Here is a 25,314-nt window from a genome sequence, read left to right on the forward strand (position 1 = left end):
GCTAACAGATCAGTTTAGCAACTTTCACTTAAACACAAATGTTGTGTAGTGATGGGCGAATTTGGGTCGTTTCGATTCAACGAAAAATTTGCGAATTTCCCGCGATGTTCGCAAAACGGTGAAAAATTCGCAAAACAGCTCCAGCGTCTTGTTTTTGGGACCCCGGTGTCCATTTTTTATTGATGCCGGCGAATTTTTGCAAATCTCGGGAATTCGCTCCTGGCAAATAAATTCGACCATCACTAATGTTGTGCTGATGGTTGAATGCAAGTGTTTTCTCAACCTCATCTACTGTAATATTGTGCTACTTTGAAACAGCAGTAAAAAGGCAGCTACTGTTCTTTGCAAGGGGACCAAAATATATCTGCATTATACTTTCTATATATAAGGTCTCCCATAAATGACAGTTAACAGATCTCTTGTGTTTTATGTGAAAGTAGACCAATAAACATGCTTTAATGTTAAACAAGCCAATCATTAGCCCTGATTTCCAGTAATGTGGATGAACTGAACTTTTTCTATAATTTTGATAATAAAAGAGTGCTATGCATATTATTTTCAAAATAGTCTGGTCTTTGTCCATGAAAAATGACTTTGTACTTAACCAAGCAGCGTGTGGGCCCATCAGTAAGTAGCGCTTCAGTCAGTACAGGTGTGGGACAGATTTCAGATTGTGCTGCATTTTTAGACAAATATCCTCCCTGTGTTCTCAGACAGGTGAATTACAACATTTTCCAATGCTTATAATATGGGGCTGAATCAGTTGTGTCCCCGCCAGTGGAAAATCACAGGTGAAGAAACTGCTGATGTAACATTAGACTTAGCCTACCCAAACAAAAAAAATCACCCTCCTCCTATGACTATATGATTTTTGATGAATGCGGTTAAGCTTGCTCAGGTTTGGCATTTACAAGACGTTATGGCCAGCAGCCCCTAAGACATGAAACACCTCAGTACCACCATCACATGTCCCTGTCAAAAATTAGATGGAGACGATAAGCAAAGGGTTAATAACTCAGCGGAAGCCCCTCCCCTTTGGCCTGTATCATCCTGGCATTGAGAGAAGGGAGTATCAGACTCGGGGATTTGGTCTGGATGAGCATAGACTCTTCCATCATTTTACAGGCAGCGATCAACGATTTAGGATGCAGCTCGTGAAAGCCGCAGTGACATCCCTCCTCCTGTGCCTGATCCCCGTGCCGGCAGGTCTGTGATTGTGTCTCTGTTGTGGGGAAATCACAGTTACACTGTCACAAACAAGAAAGGTTTAGGGAGGGGTTTTCTTTTGTTTTTTTGCTGTTTTTCCATTTATCCATCAGATCTTCTTTCTATCTATTAGTCATCTATTTATATATATTTTTATATATCATCTATCATATATTGATTATCTATCTATCTATCATCGATTTATCATCTATCTATCTATCATCGATCTATCTAGCATCTATCTAGCATCTATCTAGCATCTATCTATCTATCTATCTATCTATCTGTTGATCATCTATCTATCTATCTATCTATCTATCTATCAACAATCTGTCTGTTATCCATCTATCAACCTATCTATTTATTTATCTGTCTTTCATCACTTATCTTCCCTGTTCCTTTTACACTGTGCTGTGTTCGTGGGCAGCTGGTCAGGCAGTATTATCAAAGTGGGCAGAACAGATTAAATCTGGGCAAATTTTATTTATGGTTTAATATTGTGGTATAAAAGAATTTACAAATACAAAAATGCAATTAATGAGTGCTGGAGTTTCCTACACAGAAATTGAAGACTGAAATGTATAAACAAGATTGAGACTTGTGTAGACTGGCACATGCCATGATTTCAGAATCAAAGTTGGCACAATTTAGGCTCTTTCTCTCATCTTGCCCAGACAGGAGCTTGATCCACAGCTTGATCCACCCATTCACTTTCATCTAAATCTGCCCTTTTTGGGTTCCACAATATGGGCCTGTCTCACTGAACCAGTAAGAGGTATCATGATGGTTTCATTTTCAGCATAAGTCTTGAATTTAACATACACACATAATTTTTCAAAATGTATTTCATAGAACTTGTTTTATGCCTGGAATTCTTTTTAAAATGCAAAGATGGTTAGATGACCACTGCCCTAAATGTGGGCAAGCCAAAGCCAATTTGATGCACTATTTTATGGAGTGGTCCGTTTAATAAAAGATTTTGAATTCAGATAAGAGATTATTTGGTCTGGCACTCGGTACTATATGTACCTATATACCCAGCATGGACAATTTGGGGTACGATCCCCGATATCTACGCTAAAATGACAAGGGAGGCTAACATATGCAGTAACTAAGAAGTCAATACTTACAGGTATGGATCTTAGATATCCCACCAACTCTCAAGATATTTATCTAGTGTTTTATATGGATTGGATAGAGGCATCCCTAAGTAAGCACAAAACAGTCCACATTTTTTTTTCATGGGAATCATGGGAAACCTTTATTGAAATTATTACAAAAGCAATGAAAAACAAAAATCCATACATGCTTTCAAACAGCTGACTGGTATAAATATTACAGTACAATGAGTGGTGATCCACCCATGTCGCTGCATGTGGGAAGGGCCACCATCAGAAAACACAAGGGCCCTGTACGACAAAATGTTCTGGGCCCCGCCCACCACCACAGGGCCCCGCCCCAGACCCCCGCACATCACCACAGTAAAAAGCCACACAAACATGGGTACTAAAATATGAACTCAAACCCATCGGTAACCTACAAGTTAAAAATACAATTGGTGGTCACCCCCCCATAAAAGTTAAAAAAAACTTAATTGGTGGCCACTGTCCCCCCTAAAAATTAAAAAAAACTATTTGTGGTCAGGAGACCCACATAAGAGTTTAAAAAAAACTTCACTGGGGACCAGGCTCCCTCCTACAAGTTAAAAAAAAATCATTGATTGCCAGTGTCCCTCCTATAAGGTAAAAAAATTTTGGCCTTGATGGTCAGGGGCCCCATAGAAAATGTAAAAAAAAATTAGTGGACAGCTTTCCCCCCTACAAGAAAAGAAACATTGGTGGCCAGGGGCCCATAGAACATTGGTGGCCAGGAGTTTTATTAAAACACATTGGTGTTCAGTGAAACTTTCCTTGGACTCAGCGATGGCAGTTTCTTTGGTTTTCATTGACAACTTCAGCTCCTTTCATGGCTTCGGTTTTTTTCATGGCTTCGGGTCTTTGGCTCTGGCTCCTTTGGTAGCTTTGGATCTTTTTGTGGCTTCGGGTCTTCAACTTCAGCTCCTTTAGTGGCTTTGATATGTTTTGATGCTTCGGGTCTTCAGCTCCTTTCATGGCTTTGGGTCTTTTCGCAGCTTCTATGGCTTAAGATCTTTGATTTCGGATCTTCAACTTCGGGTCTTCTGGTCGTTGGTGATGTCCACGCTCTGAAAAGTGCCCCCTATGCCTCTCTGATGGCAACCCTGCATGTGGGGTAGTGTGTATCCTGCATTGTAGCCAGAGAGAACTTTCATTTTCAAATCTTGTGATAATGTTAGAACCCTTGACACAACAGAGAGACTTATAATTGTATAGTATTTAGTTATATAATAATTATTTTCTTATGGTTTCTGGAATTGTTATTACTTATGACTTGACGTTAATCACATATAAGGAATAACATAGAAAGTTGCTATGAATGATTAAAATGTAAAATCTTAAAATGATACCGACACGTTTCAAAGGAACGTGTCAGTATCAAGTAGTTGCTGCACCCGGAATAGTTCCCCTGAAAGCCCCCCTGAAAGCCCCACTAGGGGAGCAAGGACCTGACCCCAAATTTGTGAAGCTTTACTTTATTTTGCACTCCAATATTATTAATGTTGCATTTTCTCCCAAGCTTTTTTCTTTTATTTGGAAACTGTGGGATTTTTTTGTGAAAAGTCGTGTCTGAGAATGATATAATAAACCAATTTGCCATAATTTCCACAAGTTTCCATATATTTATATATTAACATAGAATTAGTACATAAACCCTACAGGTGCATTACACTCCTCTTAGTGCCCAAACATATGGAGCAGAAGGAGGGAAAATATCTTTATTTTATTCCATAAGTTTTTACATACTGAGACCACATACCCTCCAGAGGGTACAAAAACACGTAAGGTGGACTGTCGTGGGCTCTGTATGCAAACACTCTTTTAATTTATGTGGAATAAAAGAATATATTTTTACTGAATCTGAGTTATGGGATACCCTTTGGATGTTGTAAGTTATTTATGCCCTTGGAACTGGGGTAGAATCCCGTGTACTCTGCTTGACTGGCCAATACATTCCCTGGAAGTGGATTTAAAAGTTATCAGAATGAGGGGAAGTCACAGTTTTCTCCACCAGCATAAAAGCCTGCAGTGACATGTACCAGCAACTTAAGGTTAACTTTTATTTTTTTATATCTTGTAATTATTTGCCTTTTTCTTCTTTTGAGGTTTTTGGCCCCATTAAATAAAAACAAATGCTCTGGCAGGCCACAGATTTATTGTTATTGCTACTTTCTTTCTTTTCAAGCCACCTCCCATTCATATTCCAGTCCCTTATTTTAATCAATGCATGGTTGTTAGGATCATTTGGACCCTAGAAACCAGACTTCTGCAACTGCAAACTGGAGAGCTGCTCAACAAAAATCTAAATGCTCCAAACCCACCAATAATAAAAAATGAAAATCAACTGCATATGGTCTCAGAATATCACTCTCAGTCTCTACTACTCTCATCCTAAAAGTCGAAAGTGCAAGTTGAGCCCTCTGAAGTTTTCTTTGAAGGGGGCCTATCCCTTTTATGTTACAGCACTGGACAGACCCAAAATGTGTGAAGCCTTATCTTGCACCCCACTATTATTTTCTAACAAGCTTTGATTTCTGGGGTGGGGTGGAGGTCCAGTGTTATAAGTAACACATGGAGAAAGTTGCAATAACTTTCTACCGTAATAGTTCTGCCTTCAGCTTCAAGTTGGAGATTAAACCACATATGGACCTGTGTTAAGGTAGAAATATTAGCCAGCAATGGCTTGACGACTCACTAGGTTGGATATATGGGTAGAAGCATATAGTCTTCATTTTATATAGTACTAATAATGTTATACTTTAGTAATGCTTCTATGACTATTTACAAATCAAAGTAAGGTGAAGTAATACATTGATACAAAGTGCCCAGAGTTTATACTTGTTTTTTTATCTCCCCTGCTTCTCCCACAGTGCTGGCAGACAGCTGCGCTCCTTACATTGCTTCTGATTTAAGTTACCACCCACAACAAGATTGCCTGCTGGGCTTTTGTGCTGGAACCTGTGCAGAAAGGTATTGCGGTATCTTGCCTGGAACCCAGCTGGACCAGTCCCAGTTTCTGTGCATTCTGAACAAGTAAGAACAGCAGAGAGAACAGGAATGTTGTTCTAAATTTTTTTCTCGATGTAGGAAAGGGATAAAATACTCAGTGATGCTAAACAGGTCTGGACTGGTAGTCAAAATAGGTCCTGGCATTCCAAGTACAGAGAGGCCCAATCAGCTCCCCACTAGCCCACTAAATAGTGACTTTCTATGGCATCTTATGGCAGCTCCTCTGGCATTTGCCAGAACCCACCGATCAGTCCAGGCCTGATGCTAAGCACTGAGGGTATGGGTAGTGAAGGGTTAAAGGGATTATGTCATGATTTTTATGGTGTTCATTTTATTTTTAAATTACATTGTTTAAATTACAAATAATTTACTCTACCATTTAAAATGTTATTCTTGATCCAACCAATGTATTTTTGTAGCTGTAATATTGGTGTGTAGGTAGCCATCTCAGTGCATTGTGCCTGATTCTGAGCTTTCAGAAAGAGCCATCACTCCACAATGAAACTGGTGTCAGATAAGCTATTGTTTCTCTTATATTTAGCAATGTAAACAATTTCTGAATTATGATCTCTACAATGCTGAGATCTCCAGCCTTCAGGAAACCTGCTTTTTGGAAGGGTAAGTAGCAATGTTCCCTCTAAGCTGTGCGCTTGTGCATGCACACAGAAATTTTGAAGCTAGCGCACACAACAAAATGTGGTGTGCACAAAGATTTTTGTGTGAAATGACAAAATTTTGTAATAATTCTGACTTGCACACACATTTTTTAAAAAATGTTCACACAAGTTTAAAATGTGCTAACAAAATTAATTTTTTTGCACACATAGCAGAGAATGATTTAGAGGGAACATTGGTAAGGGCATGTAGCAGTGTTGGACTGGCCCACCGGGATACCAGGAAAACTCCCGGTGGGCCCATGTGTGAGTGGGCCTCTTGCTTCTAATTATTTGGCCTATTCCATGGTCATTCCCTATTTCTTTATGGGAACAAAGAGGCTTAATAATAGAAGAATAGAGTATAGTATTTAGAGAAAAGAGACTAGGAGAATAAAGAGGTTGAGTGAGGAGAGGAGGTATAATAGTTTGGAAAGTGGGCCCTCAGCCTAAGGTTTTCTGGTGGGCCCCTGGCATTCCAGTCCGGTACTGCATGTAGGGTTTCACAAATCATTACCTCTTATAGTATTTAGGACTAAAGTTCCCATTGCTTCTCAATATGAGACAGATTTACTAAAGGGCGAAGTGATTAACGTTAGCAAAAATTCGCCAGATTGACGTCATTTGCCAATTTACTAACGGGCGCAGGCATAACTTCGCTACCGAAGGAGATAGACTCTAGCGATAATTCGCTCCCTTAATGTGGCCATAGACGCAAAGATCCTATCGTACGAATCGAGGATTCGTACGATTTTCGGACCATAGAACCGAATGTTCAGATTATCCCCGACATAGCCATGCCTGTTAGTGGCATATTGGGGAAAGATCGGCTCGTTTGTCCATGTCGCCAAACAACGGATCTTTTCGTCTATGGCTACCTTTACTTCTGGCGAATTTGCACTCTGGCGAAGGGACGTAACTATGCAAATTCACTAAGGTGCGGATTTTACTGAACGTTACCTCTTGCGCCAGACTTGCCTTCGCCACCTCAGACCAGGCGAAGTGCAATAGAGTAGATAGGACTTCCTCAAAAAATAGTTGAAAATGTTTCTAAGTCCCAAAAAACACTGGCGACTTTTCATTTTTCAGGGTGATAGGCTGCAAAAGAGTGTACATTTTTTTGGGGGTAACCGGCTTCCCCCCTACATTTCCTAACATATGGCACATAAACTATACACTGGGCTGGGCTCATGTGTAGGGCAATATAACAACTCTATTTTATTTTATTAAGGTTTCCCAGACTTGTGTAGTATAATGTATTTGCTGCAACAGATATATCCATTCAACTTTAACCTCCTGCCATATACAAATTAGCCAATGCTAGCGCAGCTTCACTTGCTGCAGTAACGCTAGCGATACTTCGGCATCATTCGGTGCCATGGACGCAACTTCGGATTTTAGTGAATTAGCATTGTCCTGGCGAATCTACGCCTGGTGAAGTGTTGCGATGTGAGCGAAGCGGATGCTACTGCAAACAAAGTGCAAACAAAGTGACTGCTAGTCATGCTGCATTTCTCTACATTTGCTCCAGATGGGGAGAAGGGACAGATTATGGGAGCAGAACATGTGCAATGTCCTACTGATGATAGAGCTGTAGGGGGTCTCATCCTTTATTATTACTGACCTCATCTGTCAAACTGATCCTCTATCTTAACACACATCATTAAAGGGCTGAGCTGTATGGTCAAAATCTATTAAACATGCCAAACAAATCTAGACAGGTAAGTAGAGCTCTATGGAGAGGAAACCCCTCACATGTAGAGAAAAGACATGTATCAAGTACAGCCTCACAGAAAAGGATGCATTAGTATACACAGCCATATGCAGAGGAGAAGATACCATTTGCATTATTTCCTAATATGACTTATTTTGCTTCAACAGTTTTTGGATGGTCCTTGGATTGGGCATTTTTATAGGCCTCATATTCATAGGTGGAATTATCTCTTGCATCTGCAAATGCTGCCTTGTTATGGCCTGCCTCAAAAACCGTAAGTAAGCCAACCAGCATCCCATAGGGTGTGATCCGATAACATTAAAGGGATACTGTCATGGGAAAAAAAATTTTTCCAAAATGAATCAGTTAATAGTGCTGCTCCAGCAGAATTCTGCACTGAAATCCATTTCTCAAAAGAGCAAACTGATTTTTTTATATTCAATTTTGAAATCTGACATTTTGTCAATTTCCCAGCTGCCCCTGGTCATGTGACTTGTGTCTGCACTTTAGGAAAGAAATGCTTTCTGGCAGGCTGCTGTTTTTCCTTCTCAATGTAACTGAATGTGTCTCAGTGGGAAATGGGTTTTTACTATTGAGTGTTGTTCTTAGATCTACCAGGCAGTTGTTATCTTGTGTTAGGGAGCTGCTATCTGGTTACCTTCCCATTGTTCTTTTGTTTGGCTGCTGGGGGGGGAAGGGAGGGGGTTGATATTACTCCAACTTGCAGTACAGCAGTAAAGAGTGATTGAAGTTTATCGGAGCACAAGTCACATGACTTGGGGCAGCTGGGAAATTGGCAATATGTCTAGCCCCATGTCAGATTTCAAAATTGAATATAAAAAAATCTGTTTGCTCTTTTGTTCCCATGACAGTATCTCTTTAAGTAGAAACAAATTTTTTAAAAAATTTTTTTATGTTACTGGTCCTTTAAATGACATATAACAAGTCCATTTAGCTATGCGGTTCTTCTTTTTTCATGCATTATCTTTGCTTCATTGAATTGGAACAATTGTTTTGTTTTCCCTTTAATTAAACATCAGGTGCTATGAAATCATTTTCTTTGTGCCAGTTAGCAAGATTTGCTTTGTTTCCAGGCTCCAGTTATACCAGCTAGTGATGCCGCCTGCAGGATACCAGCCAGTCACAACCCAGAATATGCATGTTAGCCACGCAGCTTTAAGGCCGCCAACCCCAGCCTACCCAGGTGAGAAAGTAAAGGCACCCCGGGAAGGTAAATACATTTTACACATGAAAGACAAGGAAGAATTTGGATAATTAAATGTTTTTGGCAAGTCTGCAGTTTCTGTAGGTGGCGCTGCTTTGAGTTCTGTTTTTTTTGGGCACTTTTCAAAAGGGTGTGAATGCCTTCAAAATGTTGTTGTACTGCAGTACATTGTTCTCAAGGTGTGGGTTTTTTTGTGGGACACTCACTTTGTTTCCTTCACTAACAGATGCATTGTGTTCATTTATATATTTTTATCCAACCAATAACTTCAATAGAACAATGTATTCATAGATTCTACCAGACTGCCATGCAGGGAAAACTGCCAACAATGCACTCATGCTGTTGGTCATAGGTAGGTAGCATGCATTTGGTGACATTAGTGGCTTGAGGGTGTAGAAGCTAGCCATTAAAGGGGTGGTTCAACTCCCAGTTAAGTATGTTATAAAATTGGCAATTCTAAGCAACTTTCAGTTGGTCTTTTATTATATATATATATATATATAGATATATAGATATAGATATAGATATAGATATAGATATAGATATAGATATAGATATAGATATAGATATAGATATAGATATAGATATAGATATAGATATAGATATAGATATAGATATAGATATAGATATAGATATAGATATAGATATAGATATAGATATAGATAGATAGATAGATAGATAGATAGATAGATAGATAGATAGATAGATAGATAGATAGATAGATAGATAGATAGATAGATATACAGTATATATATATATAGTTTTTGATTTTTTTTTCCTTTTCCACCTTTCAAATGCAGCTCTGTTAGGCTACAAATGTATTTTATAGGTACTTTTTATTATTACTCATGTTCCAGTCTCTTATTCAAATCAGTGCATGGTTGCTAGGATAATTTGGACCATTCTAAGCAACTTTCAGTTGGTCTTTATTCTTTTTTTATATATAGTTTTTGATTTTTTTTCCTTTTCCAGCTATCAAATGTGGCTCTGTTAGACTACAAATGTATTTCATTGTTACTTTTTATTACTCATTTTCTATTCATGCCTAGGGTTGCCACCTTTTCTGGAAAAAAATATTGGCCTTCCTATATATTTAACTTTTTTCCCTATTAATAATATTGGGATCAACCATAATTTTTACCAGCCAGGCCGGTAAAATGCCGGCTAAGTGGCAACCCTATTCATGCCCTCTCCTGTTCATATACCAGTCTTTTATTTAAATCAGTGCATGGTTGCTAGGGTAATGTGGACCTAGCAACCAGATTGCTGAAACAGCCACCTGGGGAGCTGCTGAATAAAAAGCTAAATAACATAAAATCTACAAATAATACAAAATGAAAAGCAATTGCAAAGTGTCCCAAAATATCACTCTCTAAATCATACTTACGGTTAACTCAAATGAGAACCACCCCTTCAATTTCCCTGGTGGGGTAAAAAAAAATAAACAGATTTATTAAAATGTGCTTCAACCTGCTAGATTGTTAGTGATGGCAGTGACTCTCTTTTTAGTAAAAGAACAAGTATTTGGAATGGATATTTATTCTAACAGCAGTGTTATTTGTTTTACACTTTTTCACCCGACGAAGGATCACTGGATCTGAATCATGTTGTGTACTACATAATAAATGAAATACTGGACATATTTGTAATGATAACTATTCTCTTTACAGCCTGCTATATACACTGGAAAATACATGTCTTAATTACAGTATTGGTCCAGTTCTTTCAACCACATACATGCTATGGCTCTCTGACTCACGCTAAAGATGCACAACCAACCTAGAGTCTCTGCAGGGAGCAGCTGGAACTACAAAAACATGGGCGCCCTGTACCCTCCAGATATTGTTAAACTGCAACCCACAGCTGAATCCTGCCAAGAGGAGTTGGAAATTCAACAGGTCTCCCTTACTGATACAATGAATGACTGCTAGATAGCTCCCTGCAGTGTTCTGTAGGCAAATTGCCAATTGTACCCCATCAGATGCAGCTGTTTGTGGTATTAAAGTGTGACCAGTTATATTTTCATGGTGATACCAGAAATCAGTGTTATTTGGTACACATCCTAGGAATGGATTAATGGAACACAATATTCCGTTTTGAAAAAAATAAGTGAGCCAAATTGTCAAATCGTATGCTTAAAGGGATCCTGTCAAAACGCATCAGTTAATAGTGCTACTCCAGCAGAATTCTGCACTGAAATCCATTTCTCAAAAGAACAAAAAGATTTTTTTTTATATTCAATTTTAAAATCTGACATGGGGCTAGACATTTTGTCAATTTCCCAACTGCCCTTTGTCATGTGACTTGTGCCTGCACTTTAGGAGAGAAATGCTTTCTGGCAGGCTGCTGTTTTTCCTTCTCAATGTAACTGAATGTGTCTCAGTGAGACATGGGTTTTTACTATTGAGTGCTGTTCTTAGATCTACCAGGCAGCTGTTATCTTGTGTTAGGGAGCTGCTATCTGGTTACCTTCCCATTGTTCTTTTGTTTGGCTGCTGGGGGGGAAGGGGGTGATATTACTCCAACATGCAGTACAGCAGTAAAGAGTGATTGAAGTTTATCAGAGCACAAGTCACATGACTTGGGGCAGCTGGGAAATTGACAATATGTCTAGCCCCATGTCAGATTTCAAAATTGAATATAAAAAAATCTGTTTGCTCTTTTGAGAAATGGATTTAAGTGCAGAATTCTGCTGGAGCAGCACAATTAACTGATTCATTTGTAAAAAATTTTTTACCCCATGACAGTATCCCTTTAAAGATAAAGTTCACCTTTATAAATTCATCATTTTGAAGAACTATACCTCAAATACTGACTTTTTTAAATTTGTTTTATAATTTCTATCATAAAATGTAGTTTTTATAATAAAATTTAGTCTAAATTCCTCCCTCTGATTCAACTCAGTTAGGTAAGTTAGGTTGAAATTTGATACATTAGTTGATGCATTTCTCAGCAACATAAGACGTCAGAGACATGCCAGCAAATAATGTATGAATATGTAACAGCTGCCCAGTGACAGGCTCAGGGAACATGTTCAGTAGGATCTGTACATGCAATCTGATTTCACGTAACAAAGTGTTGGCACTAACAACATAAAAAAAATGATATATACAAATCTTTACAAAATGAAAATTAGATATAGACTGTATGGTGGTCTGATTTCTAATTGCTAATAAAATGCAAGGATAACAGAAAAACTTCAAATTCCAAGTTGAGCCCATTTATCTGTCTAGTACTGGAGGGGCTGGGGGTTGGAATTAACCTTTCTATACCCCTAACCGAAAAATAAATAAGTGACCCCTTGGAGCATTCAGAAACGTATTTTGCTACTGCTGTCGTACATTTCGCATCAGCAATGTTATTAATGTGTTCTTGTATTCTCACTTAGGCTCACTTAGTCTGACCCACATGCTTTGTTACATTTAGTACAGGTTATACAATATATTACCAGCCTTGAATTGCAATTCATGAACTGCTTTATACTGTAAATTTTATTAAGTATTTAGTAAAAGTTGAACTAACGTTTTTTTTATGGTTACATATTTGCAAGTAATACAACTATTTGATCCCTATAGAACTCAGTTGTGTGTTTTCCTTTGTTGGTTACCACAAGACTAGGAGATAAATTATCACTCATAGTTCTAGTCATACTGTTACAAACCTGCAGCCACCTTCAAGGATCTTTCTTAATACTGGATCTGATGTAAGATGGCAACATTTTTATAAATAATTCTATGTATTGTATCGAATTGTGGGCTGTCAAAATACAAGATAGAACCTCCGGTTTCGCTTTATGGCTGGGAGAACAACCCTTATTGCCTGAACTAGGTGGATCAACAAGGGCCAGTTCATCATTGGTTCTATATTTCTTAAAGAGCCTTTCTCTTTTTATTTGAAAGGCTGAATCAAGATTTTCCCCTGTATAGCAGTTAAACAACCTCTCGCATAATATATTCGATTTTTCACTGAAATCTTCAAAATTGGAAGACAAGAGATGGTGTTTTTTTTTAAATCAAATGGTTTGGGGTGACAAGAATATGCCTACAATGTATTGGCTCAACATTCTTCTATAAATGGTTGTCACAACTCTATTTCCTTCCCCCTTAAAGTAGAAGGAAAGGCTTCATTCACTTGGGGTTGCCAAATGTTAGGCAGCTCCAAGTGATTGTATTGACTTACCCAAAACCCCGGGCTGGTGCTCCTATCAGCAGAAAGATGGAAGAGGATTGCTCTGTGGTGCTCACTGAAAGAACCCTGGGCTGATGCAGTTTTCTGCTGATAGGAGCACCGGCCGGGGTTTCGGGTAAGTCAATACAATAACTTGGGGTGCCTAACATTTGATACCCCCAAGTGCACGAAGACTTACCTTCTCCTTTAAGCAATATCTAAAAAATGTATACCTTATGCACTAATCTCATGAGTGAGTCTTAAATTAATTGTGTTGTTATTAATACAGTCAACAAATTGTTTGCATTTTTTCACAGTGCCTGACCAAATAAAAAGTAAATTGTCAATAAACTGTATATAGTAGTAAATATAATCTCTGTAACCATTAAATTATATATAAAATTCTAACCATCAGTCTAAGTATAGGTTGGCATAAGATGGGCAAATTTAGCACCCTTTAGAAATGCTGCAGCACTACAAGTAATATCTGTCATCAGACATAAAGGAATTGTGTGTTAAAAAATATGCATTTGCTTTCAGAAGAAAAAGAAATGGTATTTGCATCATAAGTGCTGTAATGTGTCAAATTAAATTTAATGGCTTTAAGCCCTAAGTGGTAAGGTGTACGCTGCTCCTTAAAGGAGAACTAAAACTGCAGAAGAAGGTTAAAATGTTGTACACTATGTTTTGGGCTTTTATATCAGCCCAAGGCAACCACAGTCCTTTAGCAGGGAAGATCTGTTTCTCCAAAGATGCCCCAGTAGCTCACCATCTTCATTTTTGCTGATTCACTGCACATGCTCTGTGCTGCTGTCACTTATTGAGCTTTGGGACCCACTCACACTATACTGAATTTATATCATATAAATGTCACAATATAAAGCTGATTTGTAAATAAGTCAAATTACTAATGAATAACAGGTAAGAAACTAACAAAGTTAGTGTCCAAATTGCATAATTAGCCCTGTAGTATCAGTTTATGTGGCAGACAAACCTCATTTTCTGCTTGATGTTTTGCGACGTCCCCTAAATTAAGCTTCTCAATAGCTGCTCAGAGCCCAGTAGGCATGTGAGTGTCACTGACACTACTTACATAGTCCAAGATGGGAAACTCCTTTGACAACTTGTGTGAAGGCCTGGATCATTACTACTACGAAATGTTGAACCACTAGGCTGGTTCAATAAGTTTGGTATTTAAAATACAGCATTTCTGTCCATATTCATTTTTAGGGTTTACTTTTTACTTGTTATGGTTCTTATTATGGCCTATTATTATGGGCTCCAAGCCGCTTTATCACGGTGAGGAGAAGAGTCACAAAAAGACATTGCTCAATATATATATTTATACCAAAAAAGGGGAATTGTGCATTGTCACGTCTACAAACATTTGTAATGATACAGTTATGGTCACATAATATGAGCAAATATAAAATGCTAGTGGTTTGCTTTTCACATTTCAAGTAACACTATGCAGGGCCCGGCGGCGCCGCACAGGCGCCCAAGGCTAGCAGAAGTGCGTATGCGCAAGGTGGCGCTCGCGTGCGCATGCGGTGGTTTTTACTTCTTTTGCTCTTCTGCGCATGTGCGAATTGGTGCGAATGTGCGCATGCGGAGAGAAATGTATTTGCACGCATGCGCAGGAGTGCAAGAATACGTAAGAACCGCCCGAGTCGGGCACTGGATGGGGGTAGGCGACAGAGGAGGTGCCTGGCGCCCCCCCCCCAGCTTTGCGCCCTAGGCACGTGCCTACTCTGCCTACCCCTAGTTCCGGCCCTGACACTATGTACCAGATTTTGACCAGAATGTGTTTACATGGCTTCAAAAAGTTTATTAACCTGTTGGTCAGTACCTTGTATGATTGTATGGTCTGAAAGTTATAGTACCATAGTAAGTTAAGTTGAAAAAAGACACACGTCCATCAAGTTTAACCTTTTGTATATATAACCTGCCTAACTGCTAGTTGATCTAAAGGAAGACAAAAAAAAACTCAATATGGGAAATGTGATAAAACCTGCAAAGAGAACAAATTTTCGAATAAAAATTCACGTCGCAATGTAATATTCTTTAGGCTTTTATTGCATTGCAAATCTTAATTGCACATTGTGAACCTATTGAAATTATTATTATTTCATTAAGACGGTTTATTATATACCCTGCACACAATAAAACGTGCAATCGATATCCTACTGTTGCTTGAGGGGCAGGGTGTTCACAAAGGCAAAATTGTTCATTTATTCATATTGCGAACGAATTGCGAGCAATTTTTGCGTTAGCAACCAATATTACATTCCCCCATATATGTTCAGAAGGAAAACAGAGACGTGTTCTGATGTTACTTTGCTCAGGAAAGACAGCAGAAGCCTCAGATGGCCTTGCCAGTTACAAGTTTATAATTATTGTAGATTATTTTTTACATTTCTTGTATGTGCATGTATAAATAATGGAAGACTGGCCAGCCACATTTTCATCAGTAACGTAACTACACGCTACCAGGCCCGGGCGCAGAATGTGCACCTGGCTCCCTCTAGATGCGCTATACGTGCGTATTTCTTACCTCTTGTGCTGCAGTGCGATGGGGAGCAGGGGGGAGCGTACCCTGGTGCAATAGCCCCCTCTTCTCCCCCTGTAGTTACGCCACTGATTTTCATTGGTTAATAAATGTTTCTGGTCTGGTTTTTTTTCACTCAGCCTCATTTAAAGGAAAACTATACCTCCAAATTGAATACTTAAGCAACAGATTAAGTGGCATATTAACGAATGTTACGAAATGGGAATATATAGTTGAATAAATATTGTCCTTTTACAGATATTGCCTCACCTATATCTTGCTCACTTGATCCTATGCCCTTGTCATAGCTTAAACAACCCCTGCCCTTATGTCAGTTCTTATACATTCACTTTGTCCCTCGCTTTATTCAAACAGGCCTGTGGCAAGACCAATGCTATAATGGACCCATCCAGTATATCTAACTACCACTTTTTTTTATATCCCTAGCCTCCTAGAATCTCTTGAAACAATCATGAAACAATCACCAGACTGCCAAGGCCAAAGCACTATAGTGTGCAGTTTGTCCCAAATAAATTCTGCATAAGAAAATATCCCTAATACACAGAATGAATGTCTTTCAGGGCACGTAAGTCTTTGTAACCATAAACACAGATAAAAATATAAAAAAGTCTTATTTCTGTTAAAGAATGAGAACATCTGGCTTGTGCACAAAAGAATATCATTATTTTACAAACTTCATTCTCTTTCACGGAACTGTTACATTTGATCTTAAAAGGGAAGTAAAGTCTTACATAGAATAAGGCTAGAAATGCTGTATTTTATATACTAAACATAAACATGAACTTACTGTACCACAAGCCTAATCAAACAAATGATTTATGCTTTTAAAGTTGGCCACAGGGGGTCACCATCTTGTAACTTTGTTATATATTGATGCAAGACCAAGACTGTGCACATGCTCAGTGTGGACTGGGCTGCTTAGGGATCATCATAAATTATCAAAACAGGACAAGTCAAATAATATCTGCCTGAAGCCGATACAGTAAGACTGATTAATAATCAGAATATACACACTGCACTGGGTCCTGTGTTATCATGTAATCTAATGTGGGTTTTATAGTTTTTGTATTGTTTAATACAAACTTTCTCCAACTCTGCAGAACCAGTGGCTGCAGCAAAATAATCCTCCAAATAGAATCCCAGTTTGTGTTTAAATCTGGCTCCATGATCTTTGTCCCTGCAGCTGGAGTTGGAAACAGTAAAGGGGGTGTAAAGGCAAAAATAAAATCCAATACAAATCTCTACAGGGAAACAAACAAAGCTGCTTGAGTTCTGCACGGCTGGGAATACTGTTCATAAGTATGATTGTTTCCTTGCAGAGCAGTTAGGAACCATTTGACAATTCCTATCCACAGCAGTAAATGAAGGGAGAATTTCACACACATCCCCCCTTCTGTTGACCCTCTTCTGTGTATTTAATTGTATTATAATGCTTGTTCTCCCTGTGTGTACTTTTCTATAATGTAAGATTGTTCAGCACTGTGTATCCATGTAGCACCATATACATACATATAAAAAAACAATAAATATGAATTTAAGGTTCTTTTAAAAAGTTTGATGCCCTGAATGCAAAGAATTACTACAGTATGTTGTATGTAAAGCCCTCAAATTGAAGATAGTGCAGATGAAATATTATGTAGGAAATAATAGGAAGAGCCCCTAAGAGCTGACCACATACAAACTTTTAATTAAAAATGAATAATATTACAGCTTGATCGAATGCAAGAGCAATGCAATCGTTCATTTTTAATACTGATGGGCTAGAGCTGAATTGTCAGATATACAGTTAAAAATAATATAATTCTACCTTTATCTAACGATTCAGCACTAACAGTGGCCGATATTCAGGTGTCTTTCAGGTAAGTCAATACAATCACTTGGAGGTGCCTAATGTTTGGCACCCCCAAGTGCAGGATGACTTTCCTTCTCCTTTAACAAAATCGTGATTGGATGGTTAGCGGCCTGCTCTGGAGGGCTAAGTATTCTCTACAGGTGTGAAGCAGAATGTGAGTGGACAAAGAAGACGGTTGCAATACTTACACTTCATTAGAGGCCCTAAGGGGCCCCATGAGCACAAATAAAGTGATTGCTTTCCACAGAATAAATAAAACTGTAGTGTAAAGGCAACCATACCTTAACTCACATGCAGGACCACTGCCCTTTCCACGTGAATTATTTTCTAATAAAGAAGAGCTGATAATAAATCAGGAAGCTGGAGGATGAGCTCTATTTGTAGGGCCATTTTATATAGGGGGATAGAACACTAAAAGCAGAGAGAGAGAACCTCTCCCCTGCAGGCAGCATGTTGAAAAGAGCCACTGGGAGTTACTATGATATACGCATTTCTGAGAAACGAAACTAATGTGGAGAGAGGAATTCTCCCACTCCTCCTCTCCAACCCTCCCTTATATCCAAAGGGACAGGAAAGTGGATAATACAGAACTGATTGCATGGAAAATAACCCATGATGTACAGTAAGGTGCATGTATAGCCTCCTATATAAACTATACCCAATAACCACAGAAATGTATGAATGCCATTTACACATTGTCAGGATCTGGTTGCTTTAAGGATAATAATAGAAAAGCCAGAGACAGATGATGGTAGAGATTGGAATGCTGGGAGTTGTGCTGTCTGCCCTTCCCACGTAACTGTTTACCTGATTTTTGTTTTCCCAGCCTATTAACAATGCTTTTATCATACCTACATTTATGATCAGTGATTAAAACAAGGACTTCAAAATAGCACCATTCTGAAGTGTCGTATAAGAAATAAATGTACAAAAAGGGGTCTAGTAACCAATAGCAACCAGAAGCAGGTGCCGTTTATTGATCATGTGTAGAAACAAAGCCTCAGTGTATGTCTTTTGCCCTTTGCCTACTTTGTCAGTATGGAACATTTACATTTCCCCAGGATACACCAGCTAAGTGATCACTGAGTGTTGGGCTCCTGCACCACCTTAGCACTCCAGCATTTGCACCCTGGGGTAATGTAAATGACAGACCATTACTGACAAATTAGGAAAGGTGCAAAATACATCATCTGAGGTTGCACTTTGTTTCTGTGGCCCCTAGAAGAGGCTGCCTTGTAATACCATCAAGCAGGGGTAGCAGAACCTGGGATTTTTTGTAGAGGACCCAGAAGCGCGTGGAGGAATCAGCAGAGCTTTCAATGTTTTCTAAATATAAATTAGTAAAACAAATCATAGTGTACTGAGGGGCCCTGAAATAGTTGCTGGGGAGTCCAGCAATGTCTAGTCACTGCCATCAAGTAATGTGAAAACTTCTGAACTGTTACAATCCAGTGGGAGGAGAACAGCCCAATGAACTGTTATTTCTACAACAGGGTATACAGTATCCTTTTAATGCACAGACTGAGGATGGCTGCTGGCGAACAGAAGAACTTTGATAAAAATCATGGGATTTCAGAAGGCATTTGAGTGTAGCTGTACTGGCAATAGGTATAGGCCAGGGGTGTCCAAACTGCGGCTCGAGGGCCACATGCGGCCCATAATGCATATGAATGCGGCCCATCTTGAAATGTTTGGTTCCCGAGGAAATAGGAGGAGGGGGGACTCTGCCCATTACCCAGTTAGTTATAATAGTATAATAATATGTCTATTTAATATCCAGGTGTCCCCTATTCCAGTGTATAGCTCCAACTGGTTATCCAACTGGTATTGTAGTACTTTTCTGTGTATTTACTTTTACAAATCAAACTTGTTTGTGTATTTCATGTGTGGCCCCAGACAATTTTTCTTTTTCCAATGTGGCCCAGCGAGCCAAAAGTTTGGACACCCCTGGTATAGGCTTATATATGAGGATTTTGGAGAGCCTTCTGCTAAAGGAAGGGATAATGAGCGGTAGCCCGTCCCACAGGCAAGTATCTGGTTAGTGCTGGGGAGTGGGAGTTTAGTACAGACAGCGATCAGTGAAGAGCAGCTGCAGTTTCAGGATGAAGCCCATGATTGTAACTGCGATTTCTCTCCTCCTTTGCCTGATTCTCGTGCCGGCAGGTCTGTGCTCTATCTCTCTTATTCTCAATGCGATGTAGTAGAATAATATGCAGCATTTGTGCGCAACATGTGCGCCTCTGATCTGGGGAGTGGGAGGATGAAAAGTTTGCTGCACATCTGCTGCTGCTTGTGCAATGATAGCTAATCCTGCCCCTTTAGTCACTTTGTAGCCCCCATAGGGGGGGTCCTTCCTCAATACATTAAATACAGTGTTGGGGCACTTTGAGCATATTCCCACCAGCCCTTTGTTGCCTGTCCCCATAATATTTTCCCTTTTCAAAATCTAAAATGGCCAAAACTATACATGGATACCCATCCAGGTCATGGTATATCTGTAGAAATAAGTCAAATCAAGTGGACTTGCTGTGTTTTTTTTTTTCCTTGAACATGTTTCATCAGTCATCCAACTGGCTTTCTCAATTCACAATAACTTATTCTGAATTAAGAAAGCCAGTTGGATGATTTATTCTGAATTGAGAAAGCCAGTTGGATGACTGGTGAAACGTCTTCAAGGAAAAAAAATACAGCAAGTCCAGTTGATTCGACTTATTTATACAGATAGGCCACAACTATACATAGTTACAGGCACTATAGGGTTAAGATTTAGTTTAGCATAACTTTAGTGCTACTAAATGCAACATCCAGCCACATAACTATTGTGTGCCAGCCATGCCCCCTTGCAAAAAAATCCTTTGGAGGGGCCCAACACACGTCGATCTGTGCCAGATTCTCCGTCTACTATGTCCCTTCTCCGCACGCAGGTAAAGGTGACCACATACAGCCACCCACTCGTGTGGTGAATTGCCAAACTAGCGGATCTCTCCCTTGAGGTAGTGATAAGTTGATCCGATCGTGGGCCCTAGAGCCCAACAATCGGATCACAACAAGGACAATACAGATGGTTGGATAGACACAATTTTTAAACCTGCCTGATCGACATCTGCCCAACTTTGGCCCATATATCAATCGGGAAAGGCAGTTGGAGGGCCCCTATACACTGCTCAATAAGTTGCCGACTTACTCTGTCGGCAGCTTATATCTGCCTCTGGGGGAGAGGGATTTTCAGCTATAGAGGTAGCAGACCCCATGGTCTGGGTCCCCCTCAATGATCATGGCGTCTGCTTTATCTATAGTTACGCCTCTGGCTACATCTCTTACCTTGCTTACTTCTTTCTGATCTTACCCATTCCCACACCTTCTGCTTCAACCCCTTCTCCTTTTAGATCACAAGCTCTTTTGGGCAGGGCCCTTTTCATCTTTTGTATCAGTTACTGGTGGCTATGTTTGTAATTCTGTGTGTTCTTTGTATAAACCCATTTATTGTACATCTCTTCGGAATATGTTTGTGCTCTAAAAATACGTGTTAATAATAACAATAATAATACTTCTTTACCATATCACTGGGAGTTGTTCTAGAACATGTGGAGGGTCACACATTGCCCAGGACTGGTTTGTACTGTCTGGAGAAGGTTATTATACTGGGTATATAAGTCAGATGTGGCTAGGGTTTCCACCTGGCATGTAAAAATGATCATCAATGCCAATGTTATCAATCGGCAATAAAATAAAAACCATAGGAAGACCAGTATTTTTTTTTTTACAGAAAGTAGCAACCAATGTTCCCTCTGTGGTGTGCACAAGGAATTTTGTGTGAAAATGTAAAATTTTGTAACAATTTTGACCTAAGCACATCGTTTTTAAAAACTGTGCATGCAAGTTTAAAATGTGCGCACAAAGTACGTTTTTTTGTGCACATAACCGAGAGGGAACATTGGTGGCAACCCCATTGTAGTTATGTGCTGCTAGTTGCATTGTTTTATCCTCTCCATCTGAGGGTGTGCCATACTGCTTGGCAAAAGATTTCTTGCCATAAATTATTTGCGCAATTTCCCGTTTAACTCGGACAATGGTGTCTTTCATTCTGCCCCTGTGAATAATGTATAATCCCTGCAAATGGCTGCTCTATATAAATAAAGGATAATAATAATGCTCCAAGAAATTTACTGTTTTACCCAAAAGGGGGACCTCTTAGTGATATCTCTTCTTATACCCAAGGGGCTGCTATTGTGTTTGGGGCTGTTGGATTGATTATTGCTCCCAAATGACATTACAGTACTAAGTTACCTAAGTAAAATGGATAACAGGCATATTAACCCTATATGTGCCAATATAATTACTACAGAAAATGGATAATCAGCATGCTAACCCCAGCCGTGCCAGGAACATCACTGTAGAAATGGCCAATGATCACTCTGATAGTCCCAGACAATCAATTAAGATCACTGGAAAATTGCCAATAAGCACGCCATTAACTCCAGACATGCCACTATGATCAGTGGATAGATTGAAAGCATAACCTACACTTGCACAAGCAGAATACAAGTAGCAAAGTTGCCTTCTTTTTTTGTGCTCCAACGCTGCTTGGTGCTCTCGCTTTTTCTGCTGTGTTTACACGCCAGTGAAAAAATCTGACGTTGCACGTCCAACTTAGTTTTTTTCCCCAAAGAGCAGCCAGTAAACACAGAAGAATGGAAAGAGTCAATGCAGGGTGAGGAGGACACCAGCAAAAGCATGGGCTAGGGCTACAAGGGAGGGGGGCGGGGGAATGTAAAAACCTAGTGGCACTTGCAGGTAATCACAGCTGTACAGGCAATTAAAATGACGGCCTAAACACAATACAAATTAATCTGTAATCCAAGCTGCCCTAAATACTTTATGGCAACTCATGTCAGGAGCAGTGTTCAATAACCGGGTGCTGTAATGCCTGTATGTGCATATACAGTACAAACTATGGAATGTATCTTTCTATGGGCCATAGAAAAAGCAGCATCTGTTTGGACTTGGACATGCACTTTTTTAGCAAACACAGAAGAGTCTCTCCAAGCAGGTTGATACATTAGGTTTATTCAATAGAGACCTAGATGTCTGTGAAACAACCAGTGCCAAATTCACCTTATTAAATTAGAATCAGCTGAGAAGTACTGCCGCATGCCTAGAGTACATTGTCCAATCATGTGCCTCTATTTCTCTGTATCAAAACATCTGTGTGTATTATTCATTAATCCATGAACTTTCATGTGATATGTCATTCTGTATATTTTTTGTATAAACCCATACATTGTACAGCTCTGCGGAATATTTTGGTGCTATAAATATACATGTGAATAATAATAATCGAAAACACAATTCACAGGAAAATGTATCAGTAATATGGCCAGCACTCTGTAACAGAGAATGCAGGTTTGGATTGAGATTTAAAATGGTGCTTTAAGGCCACAGAGGCACAGATATCCCCCCAGCAAGGGGAAAAATATTGAATATGACATTTTAGAGCAGTCCCTCTGACATGTGCCAGACTCTTCATATTGCTAGTCCAGGCCTAAAGTAATGGGTTCCATATCTTATTTAATATTTCATATTTTTCTTTTGCTTAGCTAATGAGTCTCTCCAAGGCATTGTCTGGTCTGGTTTTGACATGTTGGAGGTCCATGAATGGTGTTCTCCTGCTTGTCTACTTTCCTTTTGTATGTATTGTCACCACAGACTTTATTTAGAAGTTTCCACATGGCCCTTATTAGGGACACGCTAGATACAAGAGTGTCGCCCCAGTCTTTACTCTGGAGCACCCTACTGTGTAAATATTGGCCCTCCCTAAACTTTAATACTGATCCCAAACCAATATTAACTGGTTAGGGGACAGTACTTAACCCCTGAACACCCCCTAAAACAAACAAACATGTTATGCACTTTGGGCTTGAAAGGAAGGGATTAAAGTATTTCCTGTCAGGCCATTTTAGGATAATGAATCATTTTTATTCCCTACCCTGGGGATATAGGGGATGGCACTGCCCTTCCATTAAAGGACCCCACAGCTATCCACTAGCCATGCATCATCTTTTACTAGATTTTGGGAAAGGTAAATAATAAAAACCTCAGCAGCCCCTAGTTTTAACAGCATCTTATTAGAACTTGCAGTGGGCTGTAGATGTATGGAAGAGATTGTAACAAACTTATATTCAAGGTTTCCAACCAGCTAATGACCAAACAGGAAGGTAAGCTCTGACTTTAATCGATATAATCGGACTTTAATGCTGTATTTTAGTGCATTCAAATGGGTTTATATGAGCGATAACATCTTGAATTACTATCAATAGATATTAGGTGTGTTAGTCACTATGACCTCCTTGAGTTAGCAGCAAATTGCATTATAGTGTATTGTCTGATACAAGCACCTCGAACTAGCCACTGTCAGAGGTGCGCGCACTCCAGAAAAAGTATATATATACTGTAGAACCTCAATTTTACATACCCTGATTTTAAGTTGTTGTTTTGTGGTCCAACCTATATATTATGCAAAATACATTTCCCTGATTTTACATTTTTTCCTGGATTTTACATAAAACATAAATTGGGGGTTCTACTGTGTGTGTCTGTGTCTCTCTCTCTCTCTCTATCTATCTATCTATCTATCTATCATCTATCTATCTATCTATCTATCTATCTATCTATCTATCATCTATCTATCTATCTATCTATCTATATATACACACACATATACATACAGTGGTGTGAAAAACTATTTGCCCCCTTCCTGATTTCTTATTCTTTTGCATGTTTGTCACACTTAAATGTTTCTGCTCATCAAAAACCGTTAACTATTAGTCAAAGATAACATAATTGAACACAAAATGCAGTTTTTAAATGAAGGTTTACGTTATTAAGGAGAAAAAAAACTCCAAATCTACATGGGCCTGTGTGAAAAAGTGATTGCCCCCCCTTGTTAAAAAATAACTTAACTGTGGTTTATCACACCTGAGTTCAATTTCAAAGGTTATAAAGCCATTTCTAAAGCTTTGGGACTCCAGCGAACCACAGTGAGAGCCATTATCCACAAATGGCAAAAACATGGAACAGTGGTGAACCTTCCCAGGAGTGGCCGGCCGACCAAAATTACCCCAAGAGCGCAGAGACAACTCATCCGAGAGGCCACAAAAGACCCCAGGACAACATCTAAAGAACTGCAGGCCTCACTTGCCTCAATTAAGGTCAGTGTTCACGACTCCACCATAAGAAAGAGACTGGGCAAAAACGGCCTGCATGGCAGATTTCCAAGGCGCAAACCACTTTTAAGCAAAAAGAACATTAAGGCTCGTCTCAATTTTGCTAAAAAACATCTCAATGATTGCCAAGACTTTTGGGAAAATACCTTGTGGACTGACGAGACAAAAGTTGAACTTTTGGAAGGTGCGCGTCCCGTTACATCTGGCGTAAAGTAACACAGCATTTCAGAAAAAGAACATCATACCAACAGTAAAATATGGTGGTGGTAGTGTGATGGTCTGGGGTTTGTTTTGCTGCTTCAGGACCGGGAAGACTTGCTGTGATAGATGGAACCATGAATTCTACTGTCTACCAAAAAATCCTGAAGGAGAATGTCCGGCCATCTGTTCGTCAGCTCAAGCTGAAGCGATCTTGGGTGCTGCAGCAGGACAATGACCCAAAACACACCAGCAAATCCACCTCTGAATGGCTGAAGAAAAACAAAATGAAGACTTTGGAGTGGCCTAGTCAAAGTCCTGACCTGAATCCTATTGAGATGTTGTGGCATGACCTTAAAAAG

General features: G+C 39.3%; 2 protein-coding genes across 3 annotated transcripts in view; both read left to right on the forward strand.

Annotated features, from left to right (window-relative positions):
• The first annotated feature begins 971 nt into the window (after positions 1 to 971).
• LOC108715806 (protein shisa-4-like) lies at positions 972 to 10,966 on the forward strand. Its single transcript, XM_041591504.1, has 6 exons — positions 972 to 1,206; positions 5,213 to 5,375; positions 7,886 to 7,992; positions 8,788 to 8,922; positions 9,235 to 9,295; positions 10,614 to 10,966. Exons 1-6 carry the CDS (start codon positions 987 to 989, stop codon positions 10,705 to 10,707), a joined length of 780 nt encoding a protein of 259 aa, XP_041447438.1. The 5' UTR covers positions 972 to 986; the 3' UTR covers positions 10,708 to 10,966.
• Positions 10,967 to 19,537: 8,571 nt separating this feature from the next.
• LOC108715807 (protein shisa-5) overlaps positions 19,538 to 25,314 on the forward strand; it is a 21,247-nt gene continuing 15,470 nt past the window's right edge. For both annotated transcript variants that reach the window (XR_005961007.1, XM_018261282.2), the window contains exon 1: positions 19,538 to 19,694. Coding sequence is in view for 1 of the 2 variants with exons in the window: in XM_018261282.2 (XP_018116771.1) it covers positions 19,634 to 19,694 (61 nt within the window). In the remaining variant the exon portion in view is untranslated. The remainder of the gene's footprint in view (positions 19,695 to 25,314) is intronic.

The sequence above is a fragment of the Xenopus laevis genome, chromosome 4S (assembly GCF_017654675.1).
Source record: "Xenopus laevis strain J_2021 chromosome 4S, Xenopus_laevis_v10.1, whole genome shotgun sequence".
NCBI lineage: Eukaryota > Metazoa > Chordata > Amphibia > Anura > Pipidae > Xenopus > Xenopus laevis.

Excerpts from the sequence above, each read along its gene's own strand:
- LOC108715806 (XM_041591504.1), top strand. The coding sequence starts at position 987 with ATGGAGACGATAAGCAAAGGGTTAATAACTCAGCGGAAGCCCCTCCCC. Across the intron at positions 1,207-5,212 it reads CCTGATCCCCGTGCCGGCAG|TGCTGGCAGACAGCTGCGCT; the intron begins GTCTGTGATTGT and ends CTTCTCCCACAG. Across the intron at positions 9,296-10,613 it reads ACTCATGCTGTTGGTCATAG|CCTGCTATATACACTGGAAA; the intron begins GTAGGTAGCATG and ends TTCTCTTTACAG.